This window comes from Dermacentor silvarum, chromosome 10, assembly GCF_013339745.2.
Source record: "Dermacentor silvarum isolate Dsil-2018 chromosome 10, BIME_Dsil_1.4, whole genome shotgun sequence".
NCBI classification, from domain to species: Eukaryota; Metazoa; Arthropoda; class Arachnida; order Ixodida; family Ixodidae; genus Dermacentor; species Dermacentor silvarum.
In genome coordinates this window covers 78045648-78068891 of record NC_051163.1, presented here as the reverse complement: position 1 = coordinate 78068891, position 23244 = coordinate 78045648, and the positions used below count along the sequence as shown (strand labels likewise).

Genomic DNA, 23244 nt, shown 5'->3' with positions numbered 1-23244 from the left:
AGACGCTATGGGAGCAGGTAACACTTCATAGCTACCATGTTTTGACGTCACTATCGGTGGCGAATGCAGTCTGGGAAAGGCCCGTGTGCTGCAATTTCACTACCTATGGTCTGCGCACACGACTTTTCGCCTATTCCCCGCTTGCATGCGCCAAAAAATGAAGTAAATACTACGCACTAACTGTTTGATATGTGTTAGGCAACTACGGCTTGAGCGGTCAGCCAGTATATTAGGTTCAATGGCAGCAGGGCGGGTGATTCATCGCAACTATATTTAAACTGGAATTACTAAGTGGGTACATACATTAGACTCCCGCGAACTCCAAGTGATCATGAAAATTAGTTCCGTCTTATCAGAAGTTCGTCTTAACAGAAGGGATAGGCTTACACTGAATGCTTGGCCAGCAAGGCAAAGAATACGTGCGATGCTCCTAGGGACAGCAAGGGTACACAACCAACAGCTGTCGAAGCAGCAGAGAGAAAGCATGGTGTTGGTGGCCAACACCGGCGGCGCGGTCGCGGTGAAGAGCCTGTAGAACCTATATGATGATGCGAGGTCACATGCTCCCGCTGAGAAACGGCATTGGCCAGGAGAGTTTCTGTGCTTTTTCTTTAAACCTTTTTTTACCATTCTTTTTGTTCGATGCGTGCCCCGGGCGAGGCGCATCAAAGCACCCTAGCCTCCAGGATCCGCAGCGGTCACTCATATTGTTCGTCACAAAGAGTATGTCTAAGGCTTTTATTTTTTTATTTTTTTTCTTTGAGTCTATGCAAAACAAAACATTCCCGTGCTGTCATTTATATGCGAGAATTCGGCTAAACCGAGTTCGTCTTAATGAGAGTTCACTGTATTAACGAGGTTTTACTGCATTATGTTTCAAGTTAAATATTTTTAGCAGTCACTGGCAGGTGTCTGATGTGATCAGGGTCCAGGCTTTACGAAGACAACTCACGTGCACACCTAGCTACATAAAAAAGCACACATACACAACCGCACACTGAAAGAGGACAAGGCGTGTTAGGCCACACATAAAACAAAAATGAGGAGAATGAAGCACTACTTGCAAAGGGCCGTAAAGCAGAGAAAGCAATGCTTCATTAGATGGGAGATCAACAGCAGAAGCAGCAAAACAAAAGGACAGGACGGGAGTGAAGCATGATAGAAGGGAAAACAAATAAAGGAATGCCACCGACAGAAGGACAAGGTGACGACAAGCAGTTGGGACACTCACTATCACGCTGCGAGATCATCTGTGAGTCGTGTTCCTCTTGCGCCTCAACTCTGAGTGCTAGCTCGCCCCGACCCGTCAGGTCACTCTCTGGAAACCGGACACCTCACTGTTGACACGACTCTTCGCATCGACACTCGGCTTTGCTTAGAAAGGGTGCAAGCGAAGGATGGGCACCCAAGGCAATGACAAGGTGGCGGCAAAAGGCACGTTGCACAACTGATAACCTGACGGGAAACGTAACGCAAGACATCTACAGCAGCCAGACAAAAGACCGCCTTCCTTGGGAGCGTACACACGCTAGTGGTACTTGACGGAGGTGAACTCCACTTTAGCCGAATCTTTGACAATTCCCTTTGTTCGTATGACTGGTCTTGCTGATTCCCACAAGTTTGAAAGTGTCTTATCTAAATAGCTTGATACAGACATGTACACTTCATGAAACCGTTTCAGGCTTGGTATATCTCTATAAACTGCATTTCGTCACAGTCTCTTTTACCAATGATACTGCTTTATCGACACTTGCTACAAGTGAACTACACTGTTGAATTAAAAACAGCATGGCCCCACTTGTTAAGGACAGCCATAGCTTGGCACTGTCAGAGGTCCCGAAACTGACGTAATGGCTTAAGAACACCACAAAAGAATGATCCGTTCTTAAACTTCCATTAGAAATCTCCAACACCTCAAGTGATACTCCTTAACACTAAAGCCCTTCTATTCACGCTTCCGCCGGCCAGGTGCAGTACCGCCAACCTAGCCTCCTCTCTTGCCAATGCCCTCAAGCTTTTATATAAAGCCGAACTTATGTTGTCTAAGCTTCTGGTTCCGAGCAGAAGAGACCTTCTGTTGTCTGCTACTGCCACATAGAGGTGCGAGTGGGCAGCAGAAGCAAAAAAAAAAAAAAATAAATTTAGAAAGTGGAAACGCTGGACGCGGAACTGATTTGAGCGACAAATTGGGTAACGGTGACTCATATCAGCGGTTGGCGCTACTTAGCTTAAGTGGCAGTGGCGTGTAGATAGAGGGCTTTTACTGAGCACAACAAAGAGCTCACCGTTAAAAAAAAAAAAAAAAAATTACGCTAGATGGTGACTTTCATCACAACTTGACCGTCAGAAGAAATCAAGCTGACACATTCAGTGCAATACGACCAGGGGGGCTCTCCAACTTCGGTCAAGCCTACACGGTGCGAACAAGCAGATGGCACTGTGCCAGGACAGAACAGCGCAAGACAGGAAACGAGGAACAAGAGCGAGGAACGTAAGCCCTGCCACCAAAGACCTGATGTGAACATTCACGAGCAGCAGACGTTGCTCATTGCAACAATTCACCACAGACGAACACGAGCACAGGAATCGACATTCACGGTTGCATGCAGCCAGTGAAAAAAACGCTAGTGCTGTGCGCGGTGCACTGGTTCTTGTGATGCACATGACATGAGTGAGCAACTTGTGCCTGTCCTGCCATGACAGCGAATGCATGCTAAAGATTCATTCTGGATATAGCAAATCAGTTCTGTGGAAGTCTGCAGCATGAAGGAAGGTCAATGAAAAGGGGCGATTGTCATCCACCTCACTGTGCCGTGAACCTACAAAGCTGTTGATCCCATATATGATCCCCAAACTAGGAAATTTTTCTTCAACTGCAAAGCTTTATGAAAATCCCACATGGATTTCCATTGTAGTTTTTTGCTACAGTAGGCTGGATGGCAATTTTCCCTTTCATGCATTCTGGATCATCCACTTTTGAGAATACCCTTGGCTTCATGACACGTTACCAGGCAGCAGCATATTCTCGCAAACATTCATGTCATCATCCAGTTAATTTTGTGAATTCGCTAAAAATTTGCTACGAAATATTTCAAGCAACATCAGCTTTAAAAAAATGCCTTATCTGCTTAAAGCGAGGCTTAGCATCTAAACTGGCGAAAAATTTGATCAGCTAAAGGATGCTATGCTAAAATGACAACACTGGACATTGCATCCAGAGTGACACTTCACTGTAATAAAGGGTTCTGGCGGTATAGTCTGCAAACAAACCCATTCTGGCAGCCACAGTTCACTGCAGACCAGACCATGTGTAATAAGTTCTGAAAACCTCCGCATCCAGGCCCTATAGCTGATCCTTTCATTTAACAAGGTCTCTGTCTTGCAAGAAGGCAAGTGGAACCGAAAAACGAAACATGCACAATACCAAAGGTTTTGTTTGGAGATTGTATCCATTTATTATTTCCTGTGTGACCCACTTTCCTGGGGTTCGGCTTCCCCACATTTGTAGTTATGCAGCTACGAGATATGGCGCTAGCACTATCATGCTAACACCACCTCACAGCACGGATAACTCCAATGCCACATTAAGTTGCTTCAGCCACTCTGGCTGCAGTATGCTGGTGAGTGCTGATTCTGTTTGTGGGATCACACTCGTGAGCAGCTTAGGCCTGAAGTCTGGCATGGCCTAACATTAATTTGGTATCCCTAACATGGTGAGTCAAACTGAAATCACTCAGTGTGTCTCATCAAGGAACTACTGCACATACTCGTGTAAGGACCGCACTATTGCCCTTTCTTAATTTTGGCAGGGTGTTGCCCATACACAGATAGGCTATTTGCAATTCAATTTTCAGTCTACATAGCAAAAAAAAAAAAAAGCATGAAAACTTTTTTTTTTTTTTGCCGTTATAACAAACACGCTATCTGGTGTCTGTCCGCAGGTGCACTTGCTAGCAGTCTTCATTAGTAAAACTGTCGCTGCCACTAGGACATGCCTCGTCGACATCTGCAAAGCGGCAGTCGTCCTCAGTGTCGTCCATAGCAGTCAGAAATGCCTCATATGCAGCTAGGTGTTCCTATGGTAGGCAGTCGTGCTATGCAGCTGTGAAAGTGACCAGCACAAAGAAGCTACGGCGCACGGTGCTGGCAAACACAAGTCGGACATAATAGCAAGGATCTCTTAGGTAGCGTACAGCACAGATTTCTTTTTTCTCCCCAACTTTCAGCCAAGTTAGGGGGTGCGGCCCTCACTATAGTATATATGGTATTCTATGTAAAACGGCATAGTTGCATGTATACTGTACGTAATTCAGTACTTGACACTAAGTTCGACTATTTGAAATTACTATTTGGCACTATTGTCGAAATTTTGCTTTTAGCACGCCTTTCGTGCCTGAGCGTGTGCCAGCGACATAACGAACGGAGCACATTCACAAAGACCGGCGACGGAAGAAACCACTAGTACCAGAGAAAGCAAAACAATGTGACCAGCACACGACATAGCCTGGTGAAAGAATGCTGGGACAACGGGAGAATCCTGCACAAGCAGGACGACGGTATGTGGTGGAGACACAGAAAAGACAACAGACCAGGCAGAGAAAGGGCAATGGAACAACAAGCAAATGATGCCACAAGTGCACAGGAAGCAACACAAGAAGCCTCGTAGCAACAGAGATACACCGCATCACTTTGGTGAGAGCCACAAGCTTTTGCATCAGTATTTTATGTCCTTGAATCAAATACGCCCACACGGCTTGAATTGATGAAAACACATGCAATGGACAGTAAGGAAACTAGCAAGTTCGGTGCATCTTATGAAGCCAGTTCCAGTAGTTCAACAAAAACGTACAACAGGAGCAACCGCACCATTCGTTCACCCACCCACATCAGATGTTTCTTTTGATAACTTGAAAGTTTCATTGGAGCAAGCTCGGTGCTTTTCAAGAATGCTCCAATAGAGGTACGACACATTGCAGTAAAATTTTTATGTAATCACGCAAAATGTTGATGTTGCTCTGGTTTGTCCATAAACAAAAAGGAGTCGACAACTGCAATCTCAAATCTGCACATTCAATACATTAAAAAAAAAAAAAAAACGCTATGCAAGTCAGTTTTGTTAGGATTCATACTGTGAATGGCGGTGTGTTCTTTTATTCCTGTGTCTCGCACCGTTACAATACAGTTGACTTCATTAATTCGATCCTGCTGGGACCGACGAAACTGGTCGAATTATACAAAAGACAGAAAAAACACCAAAACACACTGCCAATTCACTTGGCAGTATTTGCTTGTTAAGTTAACTTCACCACAACACAGCCGTGTTATTCGGTGAAGCATACCAACCAGGGAAATGTGTCACTGTTTCAGGACATGGCACGTGTTCTTTAATTTACACGCACAGTGCCGCCTCCGGTCACAGTACGAGCACCTAGATGTCTAATAAGTTTACTGGCAAGCCTTCAGAGTTTTTAAGATGGACCTTTGTTAGACATTTGTTCTCTTTTAATGTACTCTCGACTTTGAGTTTTCTTACCGCCATCTTTTCCGCTTCTCGGTGCACGGCGCATGCATTCACAATTAAGAAATGTGTATTAGGCCCTGTTAACGGTCTCATTTACGAGACACGCATGGTGCGCAAAAGAGGGCTCAAATTGCCACAGCAATTGTGACTGGAGACTGTGTCAATGCATACTATGTCCAGTGAGAATGACCACTTTCTATTCTTGGTATGCTTCACTGCATAACACATTTACGTAGCAGCAAAGCTGACCAACGAAGTTTGAATTATCCGGCGAACGCCAATTTTCAGATCTAAATAACGAAAGTTTGGGCCCCTAGAAATGTAAGGGTGCCGGCCAGGACCATTGGTCGGGATCATATTAACTGGAGCCGAATTAAGAAAAGTCTACTGTGTGACAAAAATGAGTTCAGGCAGCTAAGCATAGTGCTATCTCCATCTGTCATGAACAAAACGAAAAACGTACCATGACAAGTCATAGTTGAAAGTTTAACTCCACAGACAGATGGCAAAACCTTTTCGCTTTGTTGTCTAAACTTTTTCCCCCAATAATGTTGACAAATGTCTTCAGTTTCTCCTCTAACAATTAAAACTTGTGAAACGCAATGCGTTCTTTCCAGCTGTGGGGCCCTCACACAAGCACATGGAATGAAGAGCAAGATCAAGCAAGCATCTTGGCAAGCAGCCGCGCAAGTCGGTAAAAGCAGTGGTGGGAGCCAAGCAGTGAGGGAGGGGATGAACAAGATGCCAGAGCAAGGTGCTATCATATTCACCAAGGACAGGTGCATTTTCAGGGGTCCCTGTCCAGCAGGGCGTCCACAATGCCCACCAGGTCTACACCGTCAGCCTCATTCTGCAAAGCACACACAAAGGAGCACGTCAGTCAACAGTCCAAAGAACCGCATTTTACGGTAACAACAGACACAGAGATGCACCGACATCCAGCCTTGAATGGACACTAAAGTCACGCTAAACTCATGCCCTGTTTCGAACACGCACTAAAATCAGGGCTGGGATAATATAACAGTTCTATTAGAATGCTATTCATGTTTCCACCTTGTCAATAGCTTAAGCAGCGCTCCGTTCACATTGATTATGATTTATGGCGCAAGGGCCAGGGATGGCTAAAGAGCACCAAGAAATGCTTCGAAGTTGTCGTTGGTGCGGCCATTGACAAAAGGTAGATATAAAATGGCTGTATACAGGCCTAAAAACATGCTGCTGCAGATACGTTACCTTGATTGGCCAGCCTTGAACCTTGAACAATGAACAAGAAAGGAATGAAACTGCTATTGCCCCAGCCATCTGCTTATTCTTACTGCATGCTAGCTAATCTGTGCCATCCATGCCAGGTGTATGCGCAGCACTGATTTGCTAGCATGTCTCAGTGAAGGCAGGGGGAGGGGGGGGGGGGGCAACACCATGATTTTAATGGCAGTGTGGTAGCATAATACTAAAGCTATCTACATTATCCATGACAAGAAAGCCGCAAGCTCATGAGGGCATCACAAAGGCTGCTCACCAAAACAGTGCCGCTGTCGCTGCAGACAACAACTGCTTCCTCGGGGACGGCGTGGGCTGCACAAGGAATGAACACATTCACAAGCTTGAAAATTATCGCAACAGAGCCAAGAGAACATGAGCACACTGCCACCTCTGTTCAGGCATAGCAGAAAAGATGAACTCGCAAGGAATACAGCTTGAACTTATGTTTTCCGGTACACACAGATTCTCAGTCTACAGGTTCACATCAGAGATAGTATCAGACACCTTATTTAGTTCATATGCATTAAATCCCATTTTTCTGCTACAATAAAACCTCATTAACTCAGATTTCATGGGACTGAAAATATGTCCAAATTAACCGAATGTCGAATTATCGAGCGTATCAAGAAAACAATAAACATATGCTTACTACGTTCACATGCTTTTATTTAGTGAACAAATGATCAAATTCTGTTTCTATTTTGCACAATAGCAGTGTGGAAGGTGCAATTCTCGTCATCTCGTGACTGATTGGCTCTCAGAGTGGCAAAGGTCTCGCAACTTCCTTCATAGCGCTGCAACGATGCACACCATCATCTGAAACACGCTTTGCACTACCACGTGAACATCCCGATTATTTTTTCGCCAGTGAGCTGATCGCCAACAGTTTGCCGGTCCATCGTGATGTAGCTAGTGCTCTTAATTCTCGACAGTTTTGCAGTCAAAACAAAACAACTTTTTTTCCGCAACCGCTGCTGCTGAAACTGCGATGGCCATCGACACGATCATAGATGGTGACCCTGCAGTTCTGAAGGCATGCAGGCGACGCAAACAAGTCAAAACAAAACTACCGTTTGCTGCAACAACAGTGGACGAAACCGCGGTCGCTATTGCTCGATCGTGGATGGAGACTACGAAGTTTTTTAGGCACATGGCTGATGCGCACACAGAGTCAAAACGAAACTGCTGTTTGCCTACAACCACTGCAGACGAAACCATGGTTGTTATCTAAGAAACCATGGATGCAGACTATGCAGTTATGAAGAAACGAGGCCAACGCGCGTACCGAGTCAAAACGAAACTGCTGTTTGCCGCAACCACGGTGGACGAAACGGTGGTGACTATCGATGCAACCATGGATGGCAACTGCACAATTGTGAAGGCATGTGGCTAATGCGGTGTTGTGCATGACAGTAAAGTAAAAAAAAAAAAAAATGCTGGCTCTCCCGTAATCGAGAGTAGATGTGAGCATGAAATGGTTACCACTACCATATGGCATCTTTTGCTGCCTGTGGTGCCACCGCCTTCAACCGCGTTTCTTCTTGCAACAATCCAACGCGCTCAGCATCTGTTGCTTTGTCTTTCTGTCTCATCGAAGTGGTAGGGTGCAAATGTGCGGCCTTAGGTCGTCCCCTGTATCTGCCTTTTGAACGTCGCTATTGGATATGACAAATAACACTTCAGCGTACTAGAAGTTACGATAGAAGTTACGTGAGTGATATTGTAAAGAAACATCAGGAAGAACTTGGAAGCAATATTTTTGTTAACTTGTTCGGAGAGTAACTAGTGTATGTAATGTGGCCCTGTACAAAGGGTTGGGGGCCAGAGGCCACATTTTGTTAAGTTTTCACTGGTTGCCTGGATGATCTCGTTTTGTTCTCGCAACGATGCGCGAATGTTCGCGTTTGAGTGCCCAGATAACGGCTCTGGCTTTCGGCTCAAGGTCACTTCGAAGGTCGCCGACAACAGGAGCTAAAAGCATTTCATGCTTAAAATAATGGTTCCGGGATTGTTACCACTGACGTAAGATTTCTGCTGATGACTATGGCAATGCGGACTCTGCCACTTCGTTTCAGATGATGCGAGTGCCGTTTCTGCTCTTTTGTGTTGCACAATCGTGGCGCTCCGTGCTCGCCGAGTTCCGAAAGTTGTCCGAATTAACTCGTGTGTGGCCAAATAGGTTCGAATTAAAGAGTGATTGCCCTGAATAATGCATGCGTTTGTCGGGACCAGAGGACAAGTCCGAACCCTCCGATTTTCTAAATTAATGAGGTTTCACTTTCTACTACAGCACGTTTATCACTTTTTTTTAATATGTCACAATGGTTCTACTACAGCCGATTGCAATGTTTCGACGCACTCATTTGCATTTTATACTTTTCTCCCTCACGTCTAGCACAACAACTCACCTAGCTTCAGCTACAAAGAAGTGAACAATGAATCCAGAGGGCATAAAGGAAAGTTGTTATTTTTAAATGAAATGTAGAAATAGGTTAGAGCGCTGCCTTTGGCCACCATGGCCAAGAGTGGCGCTGGTAACGCTCCCAAGACTAATCTTACCCCCCCCCCACACACACACAAGAAAGTGGACAGGAGGACAGCTGCAACTGCAGCTGAGCTGGTAAAGCTCAGCACACGCAATTGAAAGATGCAGGTTCGGCTCCCACCTGTGGCACGTTATTTGTCCAATTTCGTATTCTTTTAAATTAGTAAACATAATTAAACACAGCAGTTTATTTCCCCTTTGCTTTCTTGGGTCTCATTGTTTCTTCGAATGGTTGCGGAGAAAAAAAAGAAAGCCCCACGAATCCACTTAATCTTCTCGCTGTCTTACCACTGTTGCCTCCCTTCCGTTAGAAATTTGCACGTTTTGTCAGCATGACCCCAAGAAGCCGAGGTGGACTGAAAATAGCAGAGAGAGCAAGGGAAAAAACCCCAAAAACAATTGTCTCCAAGCACAACTCACATTCGCTGTCAGTGTTGTCGTCGACTGTAACATCCCCATAGGCATTTGTGGCCTCAGATGAACTCATCTCAGCATTTCGACCCCCAACAGCTGCAAAGAATAATGAGGGTGGGATGGGGGAGAAGAACCATTTCATCACCATATTCACAACTTCCACGAATTCAGACTCCCAGGAAAGGTGCTGTCAATCGCTTCCCCTAAACAGCTCGTGCAGACACGAAATTCTGGGGGAGGTTTTTAACATGTACACCCGGCCACAAAATTTTACGGAGCACGGGATCTCAAAAAATGTTCAATTCCCGAGCAGCCTGGAGCAATAGCCAGTAAAACTGTATACGAAAATGTTAGCATATTCCATTCGAGGCCCGAAATGCAAATACCAGGCTGCGTTGTGAGGCTGCGGAGATATTATATGAACTATATTAATAAGCACGGTGTCAGTGTGCACAGGCAAACATGAACACATCACACTCGATATACGCTGGCACTCGCTGTCGAGGAAGCGTGGCATCAGCAGCGAGCAATGTGACCTGCGTGCTGTCTATCGCTTCAACGCAAACTGAGCGCTGAGAATACAGAGCACGCACAAAGCTACGAGCCCCCGACGCACCTACACTGCCTAGACTCTGCCCCCAATGCAGATCATTTTCAAGATATGGCCCGCGCAATCGCGTGCCGTCGTGCAGTACGCAGTTGGTGCCAAAGTACAACACCGCCCGCTATCCCTTCCTCCCCCTCCCCCTCGGTGCCTTGAGCAGAACGGAAGGCACGCTTTCTCCCCGCTTTTCTTTCTTGCGCACGTGAGATTTTGCTGCGGTCATCGGCTCCTCTCGCATGCTTTCACTTGCACATACAGCATATGGCGTGCGACGACAGTGTTATCGCCCTTGGACTTTATACGGAACCATCTTAACAAAACACTAGCGCAAAAAACATGTGGACGAGCAGGAAACTACAAACATGGGCGCTGTGTTTGTCGTTTCTTGCTCGTCGGTCTTTTTCGCGCTAGTTTTTTTGTTACGATGGAACCACACCAACTGGCCCAGCTCTCAGTTTTGGTGTTTATACGAAACATATATGCGCGAAAACCAATTTGAGGGCTCCATTGCATCATAGACACCATCCTTAGATAGCAAATACGGATCTCAAAGGACATGCTTGTGCTGGCGGAAACTGAAAATACGTCATAGGTGTCGCCCCGGCTACTTTTGGCGGCCAATCCCATCGTCAAGCCACCAAGCCAAGCGACATGAAAAATCAACATGGCCGCTCGGGCCGGCGCGGAGTGGCAGTTCGCAACATATGATGCGGGAACGGGTTCCCAATCCATTGGGTCCTATGGGAGCTATGCTGGAACTGCCCGAGAACAACGTAACAGCCAGAAAAACGCAGCATCCGGGAGCGTAAGAGCAGAGTTCTACTGTATTAGGTTTTGCAACCTACTTAGCAAACCTGTTAAGCGAGAACAGATCAAATTAGCCTGAACAAATCAGAAATTCACACTTGTCCTGAAACCTGTGTTCAGTGAACTTTTGCGGCTGACTGTACATACCAGCTGTAGATTTATCGTGTAATACACCTACCTCCTTCACGTAGTGTGTGTGCATAGCAATGCCGCTTCTCCATTCTCTCAGCAAGTTTTACAGCTGGCAGTTGTTAAGGTGATTAAAGCAGTGGTGTCGTCATTATGCAACTCATATTCCAGCCCACCATGGCTGTTTCATCACACTATGCCCATGCCACAACACTGTCCTTGTGTGCAAGGACAGTGCAGTGCACTGCGCATGTGTGCGGCACGCTATATTACAAACATGCATGCCCTATTGCTTCCACTGCACTGTTTCCTGTACTCCATTTCATACTTACCAAGAAATGATATAGACGCTACACGAGTAGTCTGTCCATGCAGAAGTGCGGTAAACTGGGCTGATTGATTGATTGATTCTGGGGTTTTACGTGCCAAAACCAGTTCTGATTATGAGGCACGCCGTAGTGGAGGGCTCCGGATTAATTTTGACCACCTGGGGTTCTTTAACGTGCACTACAACGCAAGCACACGGGCGTTTTTGCATTTCGCCTCCATCGAAATGCGGCTGCCGCGGCCGGGATTCGATCCCGCGACCTCGTGTTCAGCAGCGCAACGCCTTAGCTGACTGAGCCACCTCTGCGGGTGCAAGCACTTGCGCTGGGCTTGTTGTAGCACATTGAGGAATGCCGAACAGGGCAAAAAGACTAGAGGTAATCTGTGAAACAGCAGCATCTATGCAGTCTGCACTAGACGTCCCTATTTGCACAATTTCCTTCAAAGCATGGGCACAAAAGCCTTGTTGCACACACTTTGCAGTGCAGTTGTTCTTGATCTGCAATGCTTGCCACAGAGTAGAGAGGTTTAGCTTGTCCGGTAATCGGGTAAACGTGAGCAGCCTGTATGGTGCTGCCGCCTGGTGCCGCCTGGTGGTGCTGCCACCAGGTGGCAGCACCACAAAGGCCACTCACATTTACACCTCTGCCCTAACGCCCAGTCCGCCTGTGTTTACCCGATTACCGGACAAGCTAAACCTCTCTAATAACTACTTTACACATATAAGTAGGGGTGCGCTAATACTCGAATATTCGATTTTTCAAATATAGTAGCCGACGGACTTTTCGGACTCCAAAAATGCGGACTTGTTGGATATTCCGGACTTCATAGATGTACCGTTAGGGTTCCCATAGAGCCAATGCATTTTCGCAATCGATTTTTTGGACGAATCTAGGTGCCAATGTTCGATTTTCCGGACTAAATTGCTCGCTTCGAGCCACGCTACCCGATCTTGGGGGCCGCCATGTTGGATTTTCTGCTGGCTTGGCTTCAAGTGGCCCCCTCTATAGCCTTCAAAATTGGTAGACGCGTGTTATCTTCCCATCTCGGAGGCGATGCCCGCTCTTCCTTGGCCGACAAAACGTTCCAAAAAGCGGCACTTGCTCTTTCTTTTTTTTTTTTTTGAGTCAGCTCGGCACTATCGTCATAATCACTTAAGCGGGATTCGTTTCTTTTGCTCTTTTGCTTTTTAAGTTTTGGTTGCAGTTTTGCATGTGGTGCAAAACCATGTTCAGAGGTATCTCGGAGATGACGTCGCATCTTTGTATGTGTGTGCGCAGCTTTGCTTTTGTGTGATTGGCACCACCTCCTGTGCCTTCGCCTTTCGAGAGCCAAGTGGTGCGAAGAAACGTTGCTCGTTTCTTCGATCTTCGTGGCGATCTTCGACAATGGAGATCGCCAACGCGGTGATGCTCTTGTCAACTGGAGACGACGTCGCTCTTGCGCGCATTCAAGCAAATCTGATCACCTCCATGTGATGCCCTGCCCTCCAAGGCAGGGCATTATTAGGGATTTTATTGCAATAGCAATTATATGGACACTCTAAGCGAATTTTTGCCACCGCCGCCGCCGTGAGGTTCTGTATAAAGTCCAACGGCGATAAAACCGGCGCCGCACGCCGTGTGTGTGAGTGAAAGCTTGCGAGGGTGAGCCGGCAACCGCAGCATAATCTCGCGCACGCGAGAGGAAGGCGGCCGGAAGCGCGCGGACTCAGTTCGCTCGCAGGGCACGGTGGGAGAGTGCGTTCTGCTCTTGCGGTGATCTGCTAGGTGGCCAAAGTGTGCGCTCGCAAGGGACTCATCTTCAAAGAGATCTGCGATTGGTAGAAAGGGCATGCGCCAAGTGCCGGTAGCATCGTATGCACTGGTATTTTTTTTTCAATGTTGGCGTTGAAGCGAAACAAGAAACAGCGCAAAGGTCAATCTGCCCGCTACTGCTGGCGCGCTTTCTCACTCTAGCGTTTTATTGGGTTTCCACAGTCGCCGAGCGAGATGTGTTCATGTTTATCTGTGCGCACGTGACACCGTGCTTGATTATTTAGTTAGTAAGCGAATATTTACAACTATAAAACCGATAAAAACTACTATCCTTACTTCGTATAGCTGTCTACTAATTTGCTATCGCAATCGATGCTTTGCCTTTCAGGTCAAACTGCGACATTTTTCTTAAGCTGCTCTAAGCCTTATAATTTTTTTTTTCTTTGGGGGGGGGGGGGGGGGGGCGCAAGTTTTTCGGACTATTTGTCAGTCCCCGCAAAGTCCGGACAATCAGTCGGCTACTGTATCGATACCTTCGGGGAGTGACCCGGCCGTGGTCATGACGCATGCAGCGTTCCCATGGCAAACATTCTCCATTGGCACAAGGTTCATCCAGATCGACGATACCGATCAAAACGATTAAGGGGGGACGCGGGGATCAGATCGCGAAAATCACGAGAAAAATCGGTTTTTGGAAACCCCGCATTTCGGTATCTGCAACGCCTAATCTACGCTGTATCAAAATGATTTGGCTGGAAACGCACTAAAAGTGCCCGAAAAAAATTAATTTGTCAGTGCGCAGGGCGAAAAAACAGCTTTAAATCGCGCAAAATCACCGCAGTTCACGGAGCCATATCTCGTATTTCCCGCCACCGAGCGCCGCCATCTTGGTATCGTTCAAAAGCTCAAAGTTTCGCCGTTCCGCTTCTCAATTCGTCGGTCTTCGCTATCTTGTAACAAACGCACAAACACAAAAGAATCGCGGGTCTGCTAGAGGTAGTCACACGGGCCCTCCGATGAAAGCGGGCCTGCGATTGGCTGCCGTGCTGAATGGCGTCTTCCCATTGGTTACTGCTGCGGCAGCGGGCAAGATGGCTACCGCAGTTGTTCGCTTCGCAAACCATGCCGGCGTCTTCACTTGACACGCAGAATTCGGATTTCTGAGAGCGCCCAGTTTAGTTAAGGATCGTCGCTTGTTGGAGAAGAAAGTTTGGACGAAGCACGTCTTCGGAATACGGAAGCGCAAGCCTTCTAAGGCGAGAAAAATACGGCGATTAGCGGGAGAAGCGGAGGAGCACCCGACTGAACGTGCCCGCGCTATCTTGCACCGTCTGACTAAAGCAGAGAAACCGACAATCGCCCTGTGCCATCGGTACCGATAACGCAGTCGACGGAAGACGTGCCAACGGAAGCTCCCGCGCCTCGGCGTACAGCCGCGCGAACCAGCCGAGATCGTATCGACGCGGGTCGAAGGTCACCATCGCCGGCGAAGACGGTGTACTTAGTTTGATGCATCGTGCGACATGAACACGCCGCCTCTGAGCAAGCCCCAACCGTCGACGAGCTACAGTGTAATAACCGAAAATTCACCGGACAAATAGTCGCCCGAACGGCGCACCATTCAGACGCGCCTCGAGCCGCGTTTCGCATCAGCGGTGACGGCAGAATCGCGAGCATGCAGCGTGCGCAACTCCCTTCGCGCGATGTCCGCAACTGAACGAAAGTTCAATTTGATGTACTAGCCAGTCTATTAAATTTTCAAAGCCCACCAAACGAAGAGGCAAAGGTGCAAGAAGATGCTTGACAGCACTGATGCCAAAAATTACCGCCCTGATGCGTTCTAATAAACCTGCACTGCTTGCAAAACTTTGCAGCTCGTTTTCTCTATAGTGTTTTTTTGGTCGGTCACCTCGCTCGTGGAAAGCATAGCAGAACAATGGCTGGACCGATTTTGATCCAGTTTGTTTTGCTGTGATCCATGAACTGTGCTGCACATCAAGACAGTCTTGAAATGTTCATTTATTTTTCCATTATTTAATTACTTCACAATTACTGCATGGCTCTATGCAGTCAAACACAACTTACATGCATGTCATGTTGAGTACAAAATTATAAGGGCACTAAAAAAAAAATCTAACACTGTCTTGATATAGATTAGACATCTGGGCAAACATACAAGGTATTCCCAGTTCCGTACCATGTTTCGCTACTGTGCCAGGCTTTCCACGAGCAAGGAACTTGTAAACTTTTGTAAATTCTTATACAACAAAAACTAATGAAGATATCTTAATGAAATTTTGGATTTGTCCCTCTATTGCAATGTACAGTGTGTGTGCCAAATTTCAGCCCTTTCTGCCAAGAAACAAAAAAGTTATTTTTCATCCCCTCCTCCCCCCTTAACACAACACGGACAGAAAGAACTACAACACCAGCACGTATAGAGAGCATGTGTGAAGACCCGCCTGCTTAGCCACTGCAAGGCACGGTGATCGCTTTGAATACGCGAGTTTACTGTTGACACACACATATTCGTGTAACAGTTGGGAGCTCTCTACCCAAACACGTACACAGACGAACTTGGCACGCGTGCTCACGGTAGTTGCCGGCTGGTCGACCAGGGAACCGAACGCCACTTCGATCGGCCAACAATCTAACCCTTATGCACGATTCCGCGGCCGATCACTGATGAGCTACACATAGGAACACATTAGCGACAAGGTTTTCATGATGGTTTACGCCACATTTATCACATCAACCGCCGGTGAATTTTTGTCATGGCCACACCATTAGCCAAACTGTCTAGCCCGTCAGGTCTAATCGGAGCGTCGGTGTGATGTTGGCAACTGCGAGGAGCGGTACTAAGTGATGTGAAGCGCATTCCCCACTTTTGTCTGTTACGCTGATTGGCCTTATAATAAGCTCACGATCACCCACAGAAACCATCTGCCATAAAGATGGACAACCTCCCATTTTCTGGAAGAAAACGGTAAAGCAAGCAACAGAAGATTGCCATTAAGCCACTATTAAACTGAAAGCCCCATTGGCATTTAGGACAACTTTGCTATAGTCGTCTGCTTCAGAGGGGGAAAAAAAACCTATTTGACATATATATTCCATTGATAAAAAAGTATTTTACAGACTTACGTATACAAACTGATCTTTTATCAATTTTCTGATATATGATTCGATATTTGGCTTTTTTTTTATTAATTCGATTCGATATTCGACTCGAAATTTATTTGGTATTTGCCCACCCCTAATTATAAGTTCGTCTTGTGGCCTTAAAGATACGGCAAGTCCATTCGGGACTTTGCTGCCAGATGTCACATCTATGTGCCATTGACTCCTAGAGGCAACTCACGGTCCAGAGGCGGTGGCCCGTCGTCGCCGTCTCGGTGCTCCTCGTCGCCCACCCGTGCATGCACTTCCTCCTCGTCTTCCCGCCCCTCGTCGTGAGAGGCCAGCAGCAGCGGTGTGCGACTGGAGCTGCCAGCTCCGCCCCCAGGTCCGCCCGCTCCGCCGGGACCCGCCCCTCCGCTCTGCGAGGAGCCCGTCCCCTTTCGCCCACCTCGGGGGTGCCCACTTCCTGGGGCAGCTTGTGAGGGCAGGTTGACTATGCGGGACAGGGTCTCCAGGGGCTTCAGGGCCGAGTTGACCGTGGCAGCCATGTGTGGTGAGGAGAGGTCCAGGTTGTGCGGAATGCGTGCCAGGTCCGTCACCAGGCCTCGGCGCAGCAACACTCGCACCTGACAGAGCAGGAGGAGGTCAAAATCGAATGTCAAGTGACTCTAACTAAAGCTTTTCTAAAATCATACACTGCCAAAGAATGGTTTAAAATGGGAGGAGTACCTTTTGTGCAAGAGAGGTGTGGAATATTTTTCATAAAAAGTTCATGGAAAAGTAGCGCCTTTTCTAAAATACAGCAGTTGCAGAAATAATGCGAAAGAAAACATACCGTATTTACTCGATCCTAACGCAAGTTTTTTTTTTTTCACGATTAACATTGCTTGAACTGACCCTTGCATTACATTCGAATAACGGCAAGATACACCATTATAAAACAAATATCGTAAATCACGCAGTCTTTAGCATTACGTTGGCCACCTGTACCTTTACGTCTCAATATAATCCATAGTAAGGTTGACTGAAGTAAAAACTTGTTTTTCTGTTCGAATAGACTCCATTTCAGCTGTGCTTGAGACTGGTGTTACTGCCATGGTGCTGCAGTATGAGGGGCCAGCGAGCAGTCCGGGAGCAGCACTGTCAGCGCATTTGGAGCGGTCCATTCTCGTTTTGGAGGGTGGCGCAGCATAGGGCTATGAGGGCAGCTCATTCGTATTCGGAAGGGTGAAAGGGCGACGGGAGAGAGGTGAGAGGCGCGCATGGCTGGCGATGCAGAGAAGGCTGGAAAACAGGTCCTATTGTATGAGCGCGCGGCGGGCGAGGGTGCAGCAGCTCAAATTTCCGATTTTCTTTTTAATTTAAGGATTTTGCATTTCATTAGCTTTCAGTTCAGACACCAAGCAGCCAGACTTCATCGGTATATCCGATAATGCAGCATGGGGGCATTGTAGTAAGCGGGTTATTTCACCATAGAAAACATACAAAAGTTGACTGTGCAGCAGTTTCTCATTGTTGTAACCAATGTATTATTAAAACCAGTATCGTTATAAGTGGGTTTGACTGTATTAGTACCACACACTGCGACTCCCCCACACTGTCCACGTGCTGTCCATCCGCGCACACCACATGCAACCCACACTGCACCCCACCCCAGCTTCCTTCCTCTCTCGCGGCCACAGACGCCAACTGGTCCTTCCCCTGGCAGCCACAGCCAACCGCACGCACAGCCTCCAAGGACCGCGCCTTGCGTCGCCACTCTCTCTTTACATCTCACTCCCTTCAAAAGAACCCTTCATCCCTATTTTAAGGGGGGACCTGGGTCTTTGACTAAAAATTTTGTAGAATCTTTATTCTTTGACGTATAGTGCTGAAAACTTGTACATAAATGTAATGTAATGTGCTTATTTCCAATATACGGTCCGTTTTCGTATACGTCCTTTGGTTTCAAATTTTATGCAAGCTTCATTTACTTATTTTCCGGAAAGATTTGCCAATTATGTGTTTCTTAGATATCACTAAACAGGGTATTAATGGTTTCTGTACGATTCAAGGAGTGCAACAAAATGAATCTTATTGCTCTGCCTTACCTAGAACAAGAGTTGCGAGACTTCAAAGCTTGAAACTCGGAAAAGTTTTTCTGGTGACTAATTCAATACCTCGTAACTCGTGTTCTAGGTGCGGCACACTAATAATGTTGATTTTGTTGCACTCCTTGAATCATACAGAAGCCACTGATACCATATTTAGCGATATCTACGTGGTAGGGAACGGCTTTGCAGGACAAAGCCGTTCCCTACCACGTAGCAAGGCCAGACTGGAGCGTATGAGCGCAAGCGTGAACCATTCAGCCCTGTCGTGCACAAAACAATCGCTGCGCATCCGCACTACAGTTGCATGTAGCTGCTGTTTTCTATGTAGCATAGATACCGTGGCCACCACGGGGTGCTGGGATGAGCCCGCTCACTGAGGACAGCAGCGTTTGGCGCGTCGTAGGCGTCAAAATGGAAATAGTGGTGCCTACGTGAACACCCAACATGAAATTTTAACTATGTGTCATGGTGACGTTCAGGAGGCGGTGCATTGTGGGCGTGCCCCGGTCCACCACAGCCTTCACAGTGGAAGGTGTTGAAGGAGCGGGAGCACCGCGAAGGGGATCACAGGCGATCTTCGATTAATATAACTCTGCTTCTGCTGAACGCGCTGAAGTACTTTTTGCGGGAAAGTATTTCTGAAGCAGTCTATTTTAACTTCAAATGCATTTCTCGACCTGGATAAAATGCGATTCAGGGCTCCTCCAAGAAAACTTGCTCTAAATCACGTAATTTACACAAAAATCCCAATGCCACGAAGAGCAATGACATGTACTAACAATCTGCCACTCTGCCCCAGTGAAAGTCCAGCTGTCCAAGTGGCTGGGAAACCCTTCTGCTTGAGAAACCACCACAGTTGCAAAGGGCAGCAGTGCTCACCATGTTGTTCATGCTGGCATGAAGCTGCCGGAAAGAGGAGGCAGCCTGGGCAGGAGGACACGACTCGATCATGGTGCCGACCAGACCGGTCAGCGCTTGGATGCGGGCATGCTTCTCCGCCGTCTCTGGTAGAGCGAGTGCTCGCTGCAGGGCTGCCTTCACCTAAAGTACGGGGCAAATAATTTTAGTGTCAGCAGTGGCAACTGGCAAGTCTCTCCGGCCCTTTCAAGAACCGTCGAAGACCAGAGATCCCGTCGTTACCATACTGACAAATCACATGGCTTTTCTTTCTTGGAACATTTTAAACAACTTGAGCATTTGACTAAGACATTTTGTTGGGATCGTTGCTGGGACAATAGAAGTACCAATGTATTTACTTGAATCTAGGCCGACTTCGATTCTGAGCTGACCCCCCAAAGCATTCACAAAATGAAACAGCATTTATTGAATATGACACATGCTCCAGTCTTAGCACCTTGTGCTGCCAGACGTCCGCCTACCAGTCGTGGTAGGCCTCCGCTACCTCCTCAGCCCACCTCAGGACTCGGTCCTGCAGGGTGGGATCGGAGCTGCGCAGGGCAGTCTCCCACAGCTCCTCGCTACTAATTAATGGTTTGAGGTTGCGGGGGGGATATTTGATGGGGCATTTCCACATTATATGGGAGAGATCTGCTGTTTGGACAGGGCAGAAGCGACACTTGGGTGTCGGGTATGTGTCGGGAAAGAATAAGTTCAAAGTGCGTGGGGTAAGAAAAGTGCGAGTTTGTAGTTGGCGCCACAATATTTCTCTCTGGCGCGTGCTCGACACAGAGAGAGGTGGATACGTTAGGCGTTGGTGTTTGTAATGTGTGCAAATTTCATGGAATGTGATGAGTGCGTCTTTATTGGTCTGTTGTTGGGAGTCATTGGCTTCTGGGGTAAGGCCCACATTTCCGTCCACTCGGTCCGTGAATCCTCGAGCAGCGGCATGAGCCATGACAGCATTATGAATATGAACATGCCGGCTCATTCTATGTCATCATCGCTGCTAGCCTTGTCGCTGTCATCTCCTTGTCACTGTCATCTTCAAGCAAAGCCCTACATTCTGTACCATAAGTGCATTAGTGATGCTGCACTTTTTGAAGGAGCGCACAATCAAGGTTTCTGGGTAAATGCCATCCTCGTTGTGGCGCACGCAGACAGTATCTCCCGTTGCCCCCTCCAATGACGGACGTTTTTGTCAACGATGCCGAAGTCCCGCCCGGCTTGAACAGTTTGACGACGCCTCTGCGGCTAGCACAACTTTTCGTTTGAAAGCTATGGCGGCATCACCTGTTTTGTGCCATTACAATAACGCCACACCACGCGTTGATACTGCACCATACCAATACTACCGATACGACACAGGTCAAAATGGCGACCTCACTCGTGTACTTCACTTGGCTACTGGCATGGCTGCGATACTGACTTTTCTAGATGGCACTAGCTATGCACAATTTTATCACTTTCAGTTAAAAACTGGCGCATTTTTAAAGAATCCTTGAATCTAAGACAACCCTAAAGTATGGTACAGTAGAACCCCGCTGATACGTTTTTCACGGGAGTGTAAAAAAAAAACAAAAACAAAAACGTAAGATCCAGGAAACGCAAGAGACGAGAAATAGGAAAAATTGAGAAATGAGCGTAGTGTTGAACTGCACACAATATTATTTTAATTCTTTCGTGTGAAAAAAAGTCATAGTTTCGCCCGAAAGCCGAAGCATCGATTGCGATAGCAAATTAGTAGAGACCTATACAATCTAAGGATAGTAGTTTTATCGTATGTACAAACTTGCAAACCTTAGTTTAGTAATTATATTAACAAGCATGGTGTCAGCGCCCAGAGGCAAACATGAACACATCACACTCGATGAGCGCGGTCACGCGCTGTCAAACGCTGGCATGAGGAAGCGCTGCTGCAGCAGCGAGTGAAGTGACCTTCGTGCTGTTGTCTATCGCTTCAACACAAACTGCGCGCCTAGAACACACAGCACGCACAAAGCTACGAGCCGCCGAAGCACCTACACTGCCTAGACTCTGCCCCCAACACAGATCGCTTTTAAGATACGGTCCGCGCGCCGCTGCGCATTACGCAGTTGATGCTAGAGTACAACACCGCTCGCTATCCCTCCCTACCCCTCGCCGGTGCTTTGAGTGCAACGGAAGAAGGTGTGCTCCCTCCCTGCTTTTCTTTGTTGCGCGCGCGAGATTTAAACGCGGTCGTCGACTCCCCTCGCATGCTTTCACTCGCACATACAGCGTACAGCGTGCGGCGACGGTGTTATCGCCCTTGGACTTTATACGGAACATCTATGCACGAAAACTAATTTTAGGGCCACAACGCATCATAGACACCATGTTTAGATAGCAAATACGGATCTCAAAGGCCAAAGGCTGGCGGAAACCGAAAATACGTCATAGCTGTCGCCCCCTGCACTTTGGGCGGCCAATGCCATCGTCAAGCCACCAAGCCAAGCGACATGAAAAGTCAATATGGCCGCTCGGGTCAGCGTGGGGTGGCAGTACGCAACATATGATGCGGGAACAGTCCCACAGTTGCGACACAACAGTGGGGTTACCAATGCATTAGGTTCTGTGGGAGCTGTGCCGGGACCGGCCGAAAACGACGTAACAGTCGGGAAAATGCAGCACCCGGGAATGTAACAGCGGGGTTCTACTGTATATGATTATTTGAAAAAAAAAAAAAATCTATCGGCCTAGATTCGAAGAAATACAGTAAATTCATGGAATGAAACATGACAGGGAAGCTTTAAAGTTTAATACCCGTGCCACACGGGCAAAGTAAAGTGCACTTAGAGCGAATGCACTTTGCGGCAGACTGCCACACTGAAACGCTTAGTCGCACTTACTGCAGAGCGCACTCGCTTCGCGGTAGCGAAGTGTGTAGCCTCGTTAGCAATGATTAGAAGATACATAAAGTGATATTGCAAGAAGAGTCAGGCGTAATTTTTAATAAAATTGCTTTAACTTGCTAACGTTACAAGATAATAAAATGTGCCACACCGCAAAAAAGCAAGAACAGCAAAAAACTATTCTCGCTCACGGGCTGTTCAGGACCACACCGGGTAATGGCTGTGCAGTTGGTTGGCGGATCGAGTCGTTTTTTGACTGTTGCTGGTTAAGTTGCCGTCGGTGCCGGCACTCGTAAAGGTGGATTGTAAATGTTTCAACAATAATAAACTGTTTTCGTGCACACATTTTTATATTATTAATAATCATATGCTTTCCCGTCTGACTCCCGGTCGCCATGGCCATCAATTTGAAAGAACACCTTTCTTTCTCGTGTAGCAGCGCACCGCCAAAGTGACACTCAGCGCGCTGAAGTGCACTCGCTCAAAGTGCACTTTACTTTGCCCGTGTGGCATGGGTATAACACCCCATATGTGCATTTACTTGCGAGTGCCATAACACATCCCTATGAATCTGGTTACTAAAGGTGGTATAGACACTGATCTAAACGCACAAAAAAAAAATTGCAGCAGTGCCACAAAAACTGGCGATGGTGGAAATGAAACTAAGTGCTCTAGTTCGTCCTACACCGACATGTTTCATTGAGTAAGTACAGTACATAGAGCATGAACAGACAAGGGACGGAGGCAAGCAGGAGTACATGCAGCGCTGTGTCCCATCTCGCTCTGTCCTCGGCTTTTCCTGCTGTACGTACTTGCACTGGGCTTTCAACTTCTAGGCACCAAGCTCCAGCTACATTAGCACAAAACAAATTTGATACAACAGCTTCGTCTCCC

At 47.2% G+C, this 23244-nt stretch overlaps 1 protein-coding gene across 1 annotated transcript in view; it reads right to left on the bottom strand.

Annotated features, from left to right (window-relative positions):
• The window catches only part of LOC119431651 (E3 ubiquitin-protein ligase HUWE1-like), a 179786-nt gene that overhangs the window by 75683 nt on the left and 80859 nt on the right, over nt 1–23244 (bottom strand). Inside the window, exons 43-48 of the mRNA XM_049657964.1 lie at nt 19460–19621; nt 16729–17113; nt 9750–9839; nt 7041–7096; nt 6312–6371; nt 1232–1316 (exon numbers count right to left, since the gene is read on the bottom strand). Coding sequence (XP_049513921.1) covers nt 1232–1316; nt 6312–6371; nt 7041–7096; nt 9750–9839; nt 16729–17113; nt 19460–19621 — 838 coding nt within the window. The remainder of the gene's footprint in view (nt 1–1231; nt 1317–6311; nt 6372–7040; nt 7097–9749; nt 9840–16728; nt 17114–19459; nt 19622–23244) is intronic.